At 35.4% G+C, this 13,328-nt stretch overlaps 1 protein-coding gene across 4 annotated transcripts in view; it reads right to left on the bottom strand.

Annotated features, from left to right (window-relative positions):
- BIRC6 (baculoviral IAP repeat containing 6) overlaps positions 1–13,328 on the bottom strand; it is a gene marked incomplete at both ends in the record, with an annotated part of 177,198 nt that overhangs the window by 51,930 nt on the left and 111,940 nt on the right. For all 4 annotated transcript variants that reach the window (XM_084235649.1, XM_084235650.1, XM_084235651.1 and 1 more), the window contains 7 exons: positions 2,398–2,571; positions 3,677–3,844; positions 4,573–4,704; positions 7,210–7,339; positions 8,339–8,482; positions 9,511–10,291; positions 11,323–11,544. In XM_084235649.1, coding sequence (XP_084091775.1) covers positions 2,398–2,571; positions 3,677–3,844; positions 4,573–4,704; positions 7,210–7,339; positions 8,339–8,482; positions 9,511–10,291; positions 11,323–11,544 — 1,751 coding nt within the window. The remainder of the gene's footprint in view (positions 1–2,397; positions 2,572–3,676; positions 3,845–4,572; positions 4,705–7,209; positions 7,340–8,338; positions 8,483–9,510; positions 10,292–11,322; positions 11,545–13,328) is intronic.

The following is a 13,328-nucleotide window of genomic DNA, read 5'->3' as shown; positions in this document are numbered from 1 at the left end:
AAATGTTTGTCAAAAAAAATCAAATATTTGGGAATAAATCTAACAAAAGAGGTAAAGGACCTATACAAAGAAAACTATAAAACACTGTTAAAAGAAATAGAAGAAGACACAAAGAAATGGAAAGACATCCCCTGCTCATGGATTGGGAGAATAAACATTATTAAAATGGCCATCCTACCAAAAGCAATATACAGATTCAATGCTATTCCAATCAAAATTTCAATGTCATTCTTCAAAGAAATAGAACAATTATTGATGAAATTCATATGGAATCACAAAAAACCCCGAATAGCCAAAGCTCTCCTGAAAAAAAAAGAAGGGAATGGAGGCATCACACTCCCAGACTTCAAACTCTACTACAAAGCCATAATCATCAAAACTGCATGGTATTGGAACAAGAACAGACATACAGACCAATGGAATCGAATAGAAAATCCAGAAATAAACCCACAGATTTATGGTCAACTAATCTTTGACAAAGGAGCAAAGACTATGCATTGGAGCAAAGAAAGTTTGTTCAATAAATGGTGCTGGGAAAACTGGGTCGCTACATGCAAAAGAATGAAGCTTGACCACCACCTCACACCATATACAAAAATCAACTCAAAATGGATTAAAGAACTAGACATAAGACCTGAAACCATAAAATACATAGAAGGAAATATAGGCGAAACACTACGTGATTTGCATATCAAAGACATCTTTACAGACACATCACCCAAAGCAGTGATAGTGAAGGCAAAGATCAACAGCTGGGACTACATCAAATTAAAGAGCTTCTGCACAGCAAAAGAGACAGTAACAAAAACAAAGAGAAACCACACCAACTGGGAGAAAATTTTTGCACACAACACTAATGATAAAGGACTGATCACAAAAATCTGCAAAAAGCTGATGAGACTCAACAACAACAAAGAAAATAATCCAGTCAAAAAATGGACAGAGGAACTAAAAAGAAACTTCTCTGAAGAGGAAATGCGAATGGCCAACAGGCATATGAAAAAATGTTCAACATCACTTGTAATCAGGGAAATGCAAATCAAAACTACCATGAGATACCATCTTACACCAGTGAGAATGGCACATATTAAAAAAACTAGCAACAACAAATGTTGGCGAGGGTGTGGAGAAAAAGGAACTCTTCTGCACTGTTGGTGGGAGTGCAAACTGGTCCAACCACTATGGAGAGCTGTGTGGAGATTTCTGGACCTACTAAACATAGAGCTTCCACAGGATCCAGCAATTCCACTCCTAGGTATTTACCCAAAGAACACAGAAACATCAATTCCAAAGAACACCTGCACCCCTATGTTTATAGCAGCACTGTTTACAATAGCTAAGCTTTGGAAACAGCCCAAATGCCCAAAAATAGATGACTGGATCAAGAAGATGTGGTACATATATACCATGGAATATCACTCAGCATTCAAAAAAGATAAACACATGCAATTTGCAGCAACATGGATGACGCTGGAAGGGATCATGCTCAGTGAAATAAGCCAAAAAGAAAAAGAAAAATACCGGATGGTCTCACTCATAGCAGGGATCTAGAAAACTTAAATAAGGGACCAGGAAAATGAATAACTATAAGAAAGTGAAAATCAAAATCAACAAAAACTATGAACCAGAGACACTTTTTGGGGGGTGGGGGCGGGAGGGGAGGGATTGGGGTCAGAATGGGGGGATTGCAATTGTATGGGGAATATAAAAATAAAATTTATTAATTAAAAAAAAATACAATTTTAAGGGGGGGAAGCAAAAAAAAAAATAAATAAATAAATAAATAAATAAATAAATAAATAAATAAATAAATAAATATGTTTGTGAGAATGAAATACCACTCAATATAAATTACCAGCAAATTAGAAAGCCTAAACTGGAATTCTTTTTTTTTTTTTTTAAAGATTTTTTTTTTAATTTATGCATACAAGAACAGGCTAGAGATATGGGGGTGAGAGGATTCACCAGAGACAGAGTGGGGAACAGAACAGGTGGATCTACTGAAATACACTGCTGAGGAGAGCAGCAGGCGAGATAGGAGAGATGTCCTGCGCCATATGGGTAGGTGCCTTCCCAGGGATCGTACTCGTGCTGCAGTGGTTGTACGTAGCTTCACAGACTGCGTCTTAACCCCTGTGCCACCAGGGAGGCCCAAGAATTCTCATTTTTGCATATAAAATTATAAACAATTAATGACTCAAGAAGAAATGATGTTAGAAATCAAATCATATGTGTTCATAAGTACTGTATGAAAGAATTAAGATGAATTTTCCAATAGAAATAATGGCATTTTTTAATATTTACAAATAACAAAGTCATTGAGAAAAATATTCTATTAAGTTGACATAATAAAAACAAATTAAAACTGTAATTTTAAAGGAAAAATCATACACATACCTTTCTCAGGGTGTAATCTTTTAAAAGAATCTGTTTTTGACAGACTTGGGTCTGTAATAACTCTTGATCCTAATTTAACAGTCAGATCTATTGAGCGGTAGCCTTGCGGAAGTTTTCGGTCATACAGGAGAGTTAAAAGTTGGGCGAGAGTCATTTCTGCAGGCAGTGGCTGGCCTAAAAACAACATGAATATGTTACACCTGGAATCCAACGAGGAGACATTAACTTGGTTTCATTTAGTCAGTTATTGGTCTTACTGAATTATATAAGGGTTTGATTAGCACAAAAATTTCACAACAATTTAAAATCAACTTATGGAAAGCTTAAAATATATATTTCTGACATATGTGAACAATGTCTTTAGAAAGTATTATATTAGGCACTAAGCAAATCCCATTAAGTCTTGCAGTCATGGCAAACAGAAAAAAAAAAAGATATTGCTATTAATCTGGGGTTTACAAATCTTTTCCATAAAAGCTGAAAAAATAATTTAAGCAATGGAAGCCAGATGGGCTCTTGCCGATGAGCAGCCTCGGCAAAATGTTTTGTCAGGGTTCCTGAAAGGATGAGACGGCCTAGGCGAAACTTTAAGGGCTGAAGGGAAGGGGAAGGCCCCCTGCAGCAGGTTCTGCTGAAACTACTAACTCTCCTGCTGCAGCATAAAAACATAGATGATACATAAATAAATGAGCATTAACAGTACTCCATTAAGTTTTTTTTTACAAAAAGAAGCATCCAGTCATAATTTTTTAAGCTTTGGTATCAATCAAGAACATAAAGTTAAGAAGGAAAATACAATCAAAATTAGTCAGCAACTAGATTAAAATGACAAAGCACAAAACCAGATAAACTGTTTATCAACTTGGACAATGGAAAACTATACTCATCAAAGAGTATGTTTAAGCTGAGGAAGAAATACTGTTTAACTTTCAGTGGCACATTTAAGAGTTCCACTACTTCAAAATGTGCTTCACATTGTTTCTCATATAACTGACTATGAAATCTCTAAAACACTGATTTTATAGTGCATGAGCAACAAAATTTAGTAAGCTAATAAAATGTAAATATGCAACTTAACAGTGTTAAAAAGGTTTTATGCAAAATATTACTCTTTTCTGTTCTCACTTCTCATGGAAGGAACTATCTAAACATTTCACTAACTCATTGATCTCATCATGAACAGCAACTTATTTAACATAATTCTGACCATTATACATCTGATTTGTAAAGTTGTAAGATTATTAAAAGTGCTTATACGTTTTCTCATTGTGAACAATACCTGCCAAGAGTTTGTGAAACAGATGAAAGACTGGAACAGTAATTATTTTGCTGGCAGTGTCTGCACCTGAGGAAGCACCTCCTATTTTATCAGGCATTGTCCTCCCTCTCCTGGATGGTGGGCGAGGTGGTGTAGCTGATACAGCCCGTTTTGATTGGGATTTCAGCCCTAAAAGGAAAGAAACATGTAGATTCTATGTAGCCAACACACTAATGATGGAAAATTGCATATCTACATTATTTCCACAAGGTACCTCATTCCTACTAATGCCAAAAGATAAAAATGTTCCTTTTATATCTAAATCCCCCCATTCTATTTGTCCTCTATGAGTAATTTTAATGATACATTTGTAGTTATTTTGCAATAAAGTAAAAAATAACAGTAGCTACAAGAATCTGAGACACAGATGACTATCATTTAAATAGAAAATAGTTTTGCACAAATACATGTGGCAAATCTTGCGTAATTTTCTTGTGAAATAAGATTACACCAATATTTGAGGTATAAACACCTGCTCTTTTGAACTAAAATCATCTCAAGAATATTAAGGAAAATTTTATCCTAAATTATCAGCTGTCATTTATTTCCTTCTTCCACATGATAGTAGGAATATAGTTCTCTGTACACTGTCATGCTTAAACGGAGTATCTAAGTTATTCATACATATTCAATACCTAATGAAATATAGTAACCATTGGACATAAATGACATTAATTTCACAGCCAAAGAGTGACAGATTTCTGGATAAGTTTTTTATATCTAGTATTAACATATCATTCACTACAAGTCAGTTTTATGCATCACAACTTTCTGTTACATAAAATTGACACAAACATTGTGGGAAGACCGCTGTATTTTATAAATTAAAAAAAAAAATTATTTAAAATAATGCATACCTGAAGCAACAACAACACTGTAGTTGTCCTGAAATCCATTTTCTGCCTTCACCTTCTCTTTCTCTTCATGGTTTTTCTTTTCTTTGTCATCTTTTTGTTCACTAATTAGTTTAGCAGTGATACTTGGTGTATCTGCAAAAAGAGTATTATTTAAAATACATTGTTTTAAAGAGAAACCCCACCAACTGGGAGAACATTTTTGCACACAACACTAATGATAAAGGACTGATCACAAAAATCTACAAAGAGCTGATGAGACTCAACAAAAACAAAGAAAATAATCCAGTAAAAAAATGGGCAGAGGAGCTAAAAAGATGGGAGCAGCCGAGGATCGAACCGGCGCCGCAGAGGCCGCAGGCAGCCTCGCAACCCAGCGCTCAACCACTGCGCCACCGAGGAGGCCCAGGTTGATCTATTTTTAATAGTCTGAGAAACCACCATACTGTTTTCCATGGGGACTGGACTAGTCTCCATTTCTACCAATAGTGTACCAAAGGGTTCTTTTTATCTATAGCCTCACCAGCATTTATTGTTTCTGGTCTTACTGAAATGGTTCTCAGGTTTAAGATATCTCATTGTCATTTGGGATGTATACTTCCGATATATGTGATGACCACCATTTTCCATTTGTCTGTTGGCCATCTGCATGTCTTCTTTGGAGAAGTGTCTACTTAGCTCTTCTGCCCATCTTTTGATTGGGGTGTTTTCTTTTTATTGAGTTGTATGAATTCTTTGGATCTTGGATATCAGGCCCTTGTCAGATGTTTGGTACCAATATTTTCTCCCATTCACTATGGTGTATTTTAGTAGCCATTTCTTTTACTTTGCAAAAGCCTTTTAGTTCAATGTAGTTCCAATTATTTATATTCTCTTTTGTTTCTGGTTTCGTTTCTTTTTTGAGATGAATCCACAGATATCACTGAAGCCCACGTTATATGGTGTTCTGTCTATGATTTCATCTGTGATTTTTATGGTTTCAGCTCTTACATCCAAGTCTTTTATTCATTTTGAGTCAACTTTTTTGAGACTGGTGGCCATTTTAATAATGCAACTTCTCCCCATTCATGAGCAGAGAGTATCTTTCTATTTTTTTGTGTGTCTTCTATTTCCGTTAACTAAGTGTTATATATTTAATTGTAGTGGTCCTTTACCTGCTTTGTTAAGTTTACTCTACATATTTAATTCTCTTTGATGCACTTGTAAATTAATTTGTTTGCTTGATTTCTTCTTCTAGCTTATTGTTTACATCAAGGAATACAACTGAGTTTTATAAATTGATTTATAACCTGCCATGTTAGTAAACTAATTTATTGTTTCAATTAGTTTCTTAGTGGACCTGTTAAGGTTTTCTATGTATAGTATGCCACCTGCAAATAATAACAGTTTTACTTATTTCCCTATTTGGATTCCTTTTATATCCTTCTCTTGTCAAACTGCTCTAGCTAGGCCTTTCAATTCTAAATAGTAGGGCTGAGAGTGGAGATCCCTGTCTTCGGCCAGATCTTAGTGAAAAGCTTTCCATTTTTCAACAATGATAATGTCACATATGGCCTTCATTGTGTTGAAGTATGTTCCATCTTGCTGCACTTTTCTGAGGGACTTTATCATAGATAGATATAAAATACTATCAAATACTTTCTCGGCACCTATTGATATGATCATATGATTTTCAACTTTCCTTTTGCTGATGTGGTGAATGACATTGATTTCAGATGCTGAACAATCATGTCCCTGCAACAAATTCTACTTGATCATGGCATATAATTCCTTTTATGCTTGTATTCGGTTGGCTAAGATTTTGTTGAGGATTTCTGGCATCTATGATCATAAGGGAAGTTGATTTGTAGTTGGGGGGGGGGTGTCTGTGTATGAGAGCGTGCGCATGCCTGCACGCACGCACACGCTGTCTCTGATTAATATCAGGGCAATGTTGGCCTTGTAAGATGTTTTGGAAGCATTTACTCTTTCCTAATTTGGGGGAAGAATTTGAGGATAGGTAGATCTTTAAAGTCTTGGTAGAACTAATGAGTGAAAAATCTGGTCCTAGATCTTTGTGGGATTTTTGGGTAGACTTTCCTGTATTTTTTCAATTTCCTTGCTTTTAATTGGTCAGTTCTGGCTTTCTAATTTCCTAATTCGTTCTCGGATAATTATATGTTTCTAAGAATTTATACCTTTCTTCCAGATTACACAACTTACTAATATACAATGTTCATTGTAGTCTCTTATGATCCTCTGAGTTTCTAAGATGTCTACAGAACTTCTCTTTCACTTTTAATTCTAGTTGAGTTTTTTCCCTTTTTTCTTTGTGAGCCTAGATAGAGGTTTGTCATATTTGTTTATTGTGTCACCTAACTTAATACCCTGCAATAAAACAGCTAGCTACTCTATGGTGAGAGAATTCCATCAATGGCTTCCCACAACTTGCTTATACTTCCAACTGCCCATACTGTCATTAGTACACATAACATACATCACACCAAAAAAAACTACAGTTACTTGAACATATTTATATTCATATATTTTGTCCATTTCATTAGCTTCTACAAATGCATCAAATTATGACAATATTTTCAAATTATTATATCAAGAGTCATTAAGTGAATACAGCAAAATAAAGTCATAAATCTGACTTGCCTGAAACCCTATCGAGAACTTCCGATAATGTTGTTGAAACTGGCAAATGTAGTGTACGAAACTTGTGACCTGCTCCATACATCGGATGCTGGATGACATGACTAGTAGCATTAATTCTACCTTTGTAGAGCTGAAAATTAATCAAGAAATCAGTAAGTGATTTTTGGAAATACATATGAAACAATTTCAAAAGCATGAAATAAGAAAATTCTGTAATGCACCCAAAATATAAAGGATTTATTTTATCTATTTCCTTAGTGGCGCATTTATTTGCCATGTGATTTGTTGGTGAATTTTTATGTCACTACTATTGTACCTAATATTGTCACTTTCCCTGCCCCAAATCAAATTACACTACTGATAGTAAGGTATAAATAGGTAATTCTAGGCAAACAAAGTTACCTGTGATTTTTTTTTTAAGATTTATTTATTTTTATACAAGGCTGGGGTATAGGCCAGAGGCGAGGGAGGGTGAGAGGATTCACCAGAGATAGAGCAGGGAGCAGAACAGGCAGACGACCAAAATACAGTGCTGAGGGAAGCAGCGGACGTAACAGGAGAGGTCTGCTATGCCATGTGGGAATCTCCCTGGCCGGCCGGGAATCAAACCCGTGCTACAGAGTCTGTGGACAGCTGCAAAGCACTACACTCAACCCGCTGCACCACTGGGGAGGCACCGTTAACCTGTGATTTTTAAGCCCTATTAGTAAGTACAAAGTTGTTCTAGTTTCAGTTTGCTTATTAGAAATCAGAACAAAGATAGCCACAACTTCTAATTTGGAATTATAAAACATCTGGACAGATACTCATTAAGATTTAATGTAACTGGGCCTCCCTGGTTGCTGTTAAGTGCAGCACTGTGAAGCTATTGCAGCCTCTGCAGCACAAGTTCAGATCCCGGGACAGCTAGGGAGCTAACCAATATGGCACAGTAGACCTTTCCCATCTCGCCTGCTGCTCCCCTCAGCAGTGTATTTCAGTCAGTCTCCCTGTTCTGTTCCCCACTCTGTCTCTGGTGAATCCTCTCACCCCCTCAACCTCCACACCTCTGGCCTGTACCCCAGCTCCTGAATGCATAAATAAATCAATCTTAAAAAAAAAAGATTTAAAGTAACTATTAAATACTCACTGGACAGGGAGACTGAAGGAACATTGTTACTTTCTCATCCTCAAGCATCAACTGCAAAAATAATCTCCGGATAAATCCTGAAATATTCCCTGATGTTGGAAGGTTCCCTCTTTGAGGAGATGTCTGAAATAGTTCACAGAGAACCTGGCAAGGCAAGAGATTTTAAAAATTAAATGCATGATTTATTTAAAGCTTTGCCTTTTAAAATACAGGACATAAAATTTCAAGCTACCTGGAAGCACAAAACAAATTTTTAAATACCCATATCATGGCTCCAACAAATTGGTAATTTTAGGCATTTGACTTCAGTTTCCCAATAAATCCTTCAGGCAGCAAAGTATTTTGCTCTTCTTTACAAAGTAAAATCATTCCATATTTTTTGGCAATTTTGTTATCTATCCTCTAGATAATTGTAAAGTTTGACCTGAGTAAGCACTACTACATGAGGGTTTAAAAAAAGAAGCTGGTGAAGCTGGTTATTTATTTGTATCTACAATGTCCCAGACAGGTTCTATGCTAATTAATCCTCTCAAAAAAAAAAAAAAAAAAAAAAAAAAACCCAACAAAAAAACCTTTTAGATTGCTATTCTAATTTTGTAATTAAAACAACTTAACGAAGAGCACAGTAGCTAGCAAGAATAAGAATCTGAAGGGGGCTGGGGAGAAAACAACTAGGATTAGTCTTGCAATAATTCTACCTTTCAAATTTTTGGCCCCATGTAGTTAATATACTAAAATCATCTTCAACATATTTAATGTGATTTGTCGTTCATTCTCTTATCCTAATGTCCACTTCTTTAGAAGTGAACCAAAGGTTGTAACAATCTGGTCACAAAAAAAGGCAGTGCTTCACTGAAGATGAGCTTAAGTGTTCTTCTAGGCTTGTTTTTTTGATTTGGGGGAATGAAAATAAGAATGAATGAACTAGAGGTAGTTTCCATGAATTTGTAATCTCATCAACAAAGAAAGAATGATTTATGTGACAATGTGAGGGAAAAGAGAAGATATTAGTACCCTAATTATGATTTAAATTCAGATCCTTAAATGTACCCAAACCCAACGTTGACCATTTAAGTCTTTGTACGTAACTTCACAGCTAATCTCATCAGTACTATATGACATTATATTAAATTAAAATGACACCTAAAACATAAGCAGGTTTTTTCACTCACCTGTGCCATCAGTTTTTGATTATTAGGATGGCATGAAATGCACTGCAAAAAAAACGCAACAGTTGCATTCTCAATTGCTGTCCTCTGTTGAGTAGTCAACCCTGTTGTAGCAGCTGAAGAAAGAGAAGTCGATCTTGCACTAGTCTGTTGGGCACCTAAAATATGTCCTCCAGAAGTGGAACCAGAGTGACATAGTAAAAAGAGAAGTGCTGTCCAGAGTGGATTGACTTCAGACCCACCAAGCCAGTCTTTCATAATATGGCTATTGCCAACTTCTGTCAAAAACCTAAGAATAGGAGCAACAAGGTCTGCAGTAATAGGCATCTTATTACACTGCTGTGGAACATGATGCCGCCTGAGTTTGTCCTGGGAAATATCTATTGACTGAGCAATGTTTTCTGAGTAAGAAATGTGGCTAAAGCAGAAACTAGCCAGGCTTCTCACAAGAAGAGAAGGCAAACCTGAGTCCAATAATTGTTTGATAGCTTCTGGAGATTGCGAAGAAGAAGCAAGTGTTGCCAAATGTGATTCAGTTAATGCCAGAGGTGCTTGTGCATTTTTAGAGTCATCTGTTAAAGACGCACTAAGATCTTGCTTTTTGCTATCATCTGTCATGGACAGTCTGTGATGACACTGCACAGGAGGAGGAGTAATTCCCATCCAGCCCATGAGCAAAGAAAAATAATTTGGGTGTATATGACACATTGAGCAAAGTAGACTGTCAACAGCTTTCTTCAAAACCATGTTGCAAGGAAGAGACATGGACCAATTAAAAAGTAACCTGGAGAAATAAAAGATAAAAAGTTAACTATAGATACATATACATAATATATTGCTACTATATGTAGTATTATATTATTATTACATATTATATATATTAAAGAAAGCTATCACTGTTTCAACTGTCTCTAACAGATCAATCCAAACAATGGTGAGAACAGTTTATTTGACCTTAAGTATTATCATATGAGATTTCAGGAAAACTTACTATATACGTTAAGTATTTAGATAGATTACAAATTAGAGCAAATGAGTACCAACAGCCAAGAAATCTATATTAAAATGATTCTACCATTCTGTGGGACCTCAAAAGAAGCCACTAAAGAAACAAATAGAAACTTGTAACAAAGAAACGTTAAGATTTAAATTGGATATGGCTTAAATTCATGCTTGCAAATCAAAAACTTTAAGTGACTTCCACCAATTTATCTTGAATTACACTACCCAATAGGTTCAAATATGAAAATTGACAGAATAGAGTATAAGAAGCCAACCTTTAATAACCCATGGATATCTTCAGAAATAAAAACAATATTCTGCTAAAGACTTAGCTGTTATCTGACAGTAATTTCAACAAAGCCTTAGATAGATATGGTGAAGAAATGTGGGTTAAAAGAGACTGCTTGTCAAAACAGCGACTGTAACAGCTATCTAGAAAGTAGTAAGAACAATTAATGGCAAATACTATCTAAAGTAGAAAGTTTTCAAAATCTCTAGCTATAACTTTACCTCTATATGGTAGAGTAAAGATAAAAGAATAGGTGGCCAAAGTCAAACATAGCAATTTTAGATGAGAAAGGCATGCAATGAAACTAACTTATTTTCTTAAAACATGAATATTAATTAAATTTGTGTGGTATCTCATGTCAAGGCTATAGCTTATATAACACTTAACTACTACTGTCAGGATATTGTTTTTATCCACTAAATATATAAAATAGTTTTTCATCAAGCAAAAACCTAAAGCGATCTAGTGTGGGGGCAGTGGGGGGAAAGGGAGGTGGCAGAGAGGATTTCACATATCATACTTACTCAAAGAGTTCTCGGTCCAGCAGTGCTGGCAAATCATACTCTACAAGCAGCTCATAACTATGCCACAGAATTGCTGCCACACAGTGCAAATGAGAAGGCGATGGCATCAGAAGACCGTACTCTATTGTTGAAGAGTTAGGGCACATGTAGCTCATCCTGCCACTTCTCTTCATAGCAGCCACTCTTGCTGAATCACTGACCCATTTTAACAAGGCCTGAATTCTTAAAAAAGAAAATGACGTCAAATAACCAATTAAACCATATCTGACATGTAATATGGATAAATGTCATCAATGCATGTAAGTACTGTTATTAATGAGAATAATATGCTTAATATCCTTGAAATTAAAATCTAAAATTGGAGAGGAAAGGCATTAAACAAACAAGGAAATAGGAACTGTAGCTCTCTAATAACTTCACCAATGGTAACCAGTAAAAATGTTTGATATAATACAATTATAATTCATCAAATACATACTGATTCTTACTTCACTTAAAATTAAATACAGAAATACCTAAAATTGTAGAGGATACACCTTACCAAACTCACTTTCTCATCTAAAGTTGCACTCCCAACAAATCCACACAATCTAAGATAGTGATGGGCTAATTCTTTACTGTACACAATGTCATGCAATAAAGCCTGACATCTCTTGCTCCAACCATTAGACATTGGTTAGCAGCTACCCACCCTCTTTCACTTTGAAAATAGAATATTACCCCAACTATTGCCACCCTATTCTCAATCCCCTGAAGCTAGGTACCACTAACTGAGAGCAAAAGGCTTTTGAAGGAATAACGCTTTCACATTTATAGAAAAAAGCAGAAAACAGAAGCTTTTCTGTAAAGTTCTTTAAAACCACATTGAAATTTTTGTTCACTTCAAATTTATAGTTTGGATAACAAGATGCTTTGCCTCAGGATAAAAGAAATGGGGATATGAAGACACATACTACTACTTAATCCCTGTCTTTATGCTGAAGATAAAAAGATAACATCCTTAAAGATAACATCCTTGAATTTCAAAATATGCAATGAATAAAAGTCAGAGCAAAGAAGGTAAAGGACATACCAAAAAAAGGAAGTGAGGTAATTAGGGGCAGAGTAATATTTTCTCTGCCCTTCGCAAGCAACAATAGAATTAATGTCAGTTCTGAAACATTTATGTTTTAAAAAGTATTATTTACAGTAAGAAATTTTATCAAATTTAACTTTCTTCTTATGCCAAAAAATAAAACTATTATATATCAAATAATGTTTTTTTTTAATTTTATATATATTTTACATCGTTCTTGTACAATGTGTGCTTTCTCCTCTCAGGTGTAAGTCCCCATGGAATTCCCACCACTAATTCACCCACGTCCCATCACCATAGTCCCTTGTGCTCTTCCCACCCCCGTTTTGATCCTTTGCCCTCCTCCTCTCCTGCAGAATGTCTCTGATTATAGAAGCCTCTTGATTTTGATTTGTAATTTATTATGAATAATCATAAGATATTTAAAGAAAACTGAGGGAGAAAAATCTGACACTAATTTTTATGTATTTTAACTTAGCTATTATTATTCAAAGTTTGTACAAACTCGTATTTGTCAAAAAAATTTCAATCAACTATAAATACAATTATTATACAGATTATATCAACAAAAAAGTTTAATAAAAAATTGACCTATTTAATATTTGGAGTTACCATGCTAAAAATAAATTTACTTGTTAATATCATTTAAAGAATTATTTTTTTTTTTAATTTCTGCATACAAGATCTGGGGTGCAGGCCAGAGGTGCAGGGGTGAGAGGATTTATCAGAGACAGAGTGGAAAGCAGAAAAAGCAGATCTACTGAAATACACTGCTGAGGGGAGCAGCGGGCAAGATAGGAGAGGTCTGCTGCACCATGTGGGTCAGCTCCCTTGCTGGGGATCGAACTCATGCTGCAGTGGCTGCTGACAGCTTATTAGTGCTGAGACTTTAACCCGTGTGTCACCAGGGAGGCCCTCATTTAAAGAATTT

Source organism: Talpa europaea, assembly GCF_964194135.1.
Source record: "Talpa europaea genome assembly, chromosome: 6".
NCBI lineage: Eukaryota > Metazoa > Chordata > Mammalia > Eulipotyphla > Talpidae > Talpa > Talpa europaea.
Note: the sequence above shows the minus strand (reverse complement) of the source record. Positions and strands in the feature narration are given on the sequence as shown.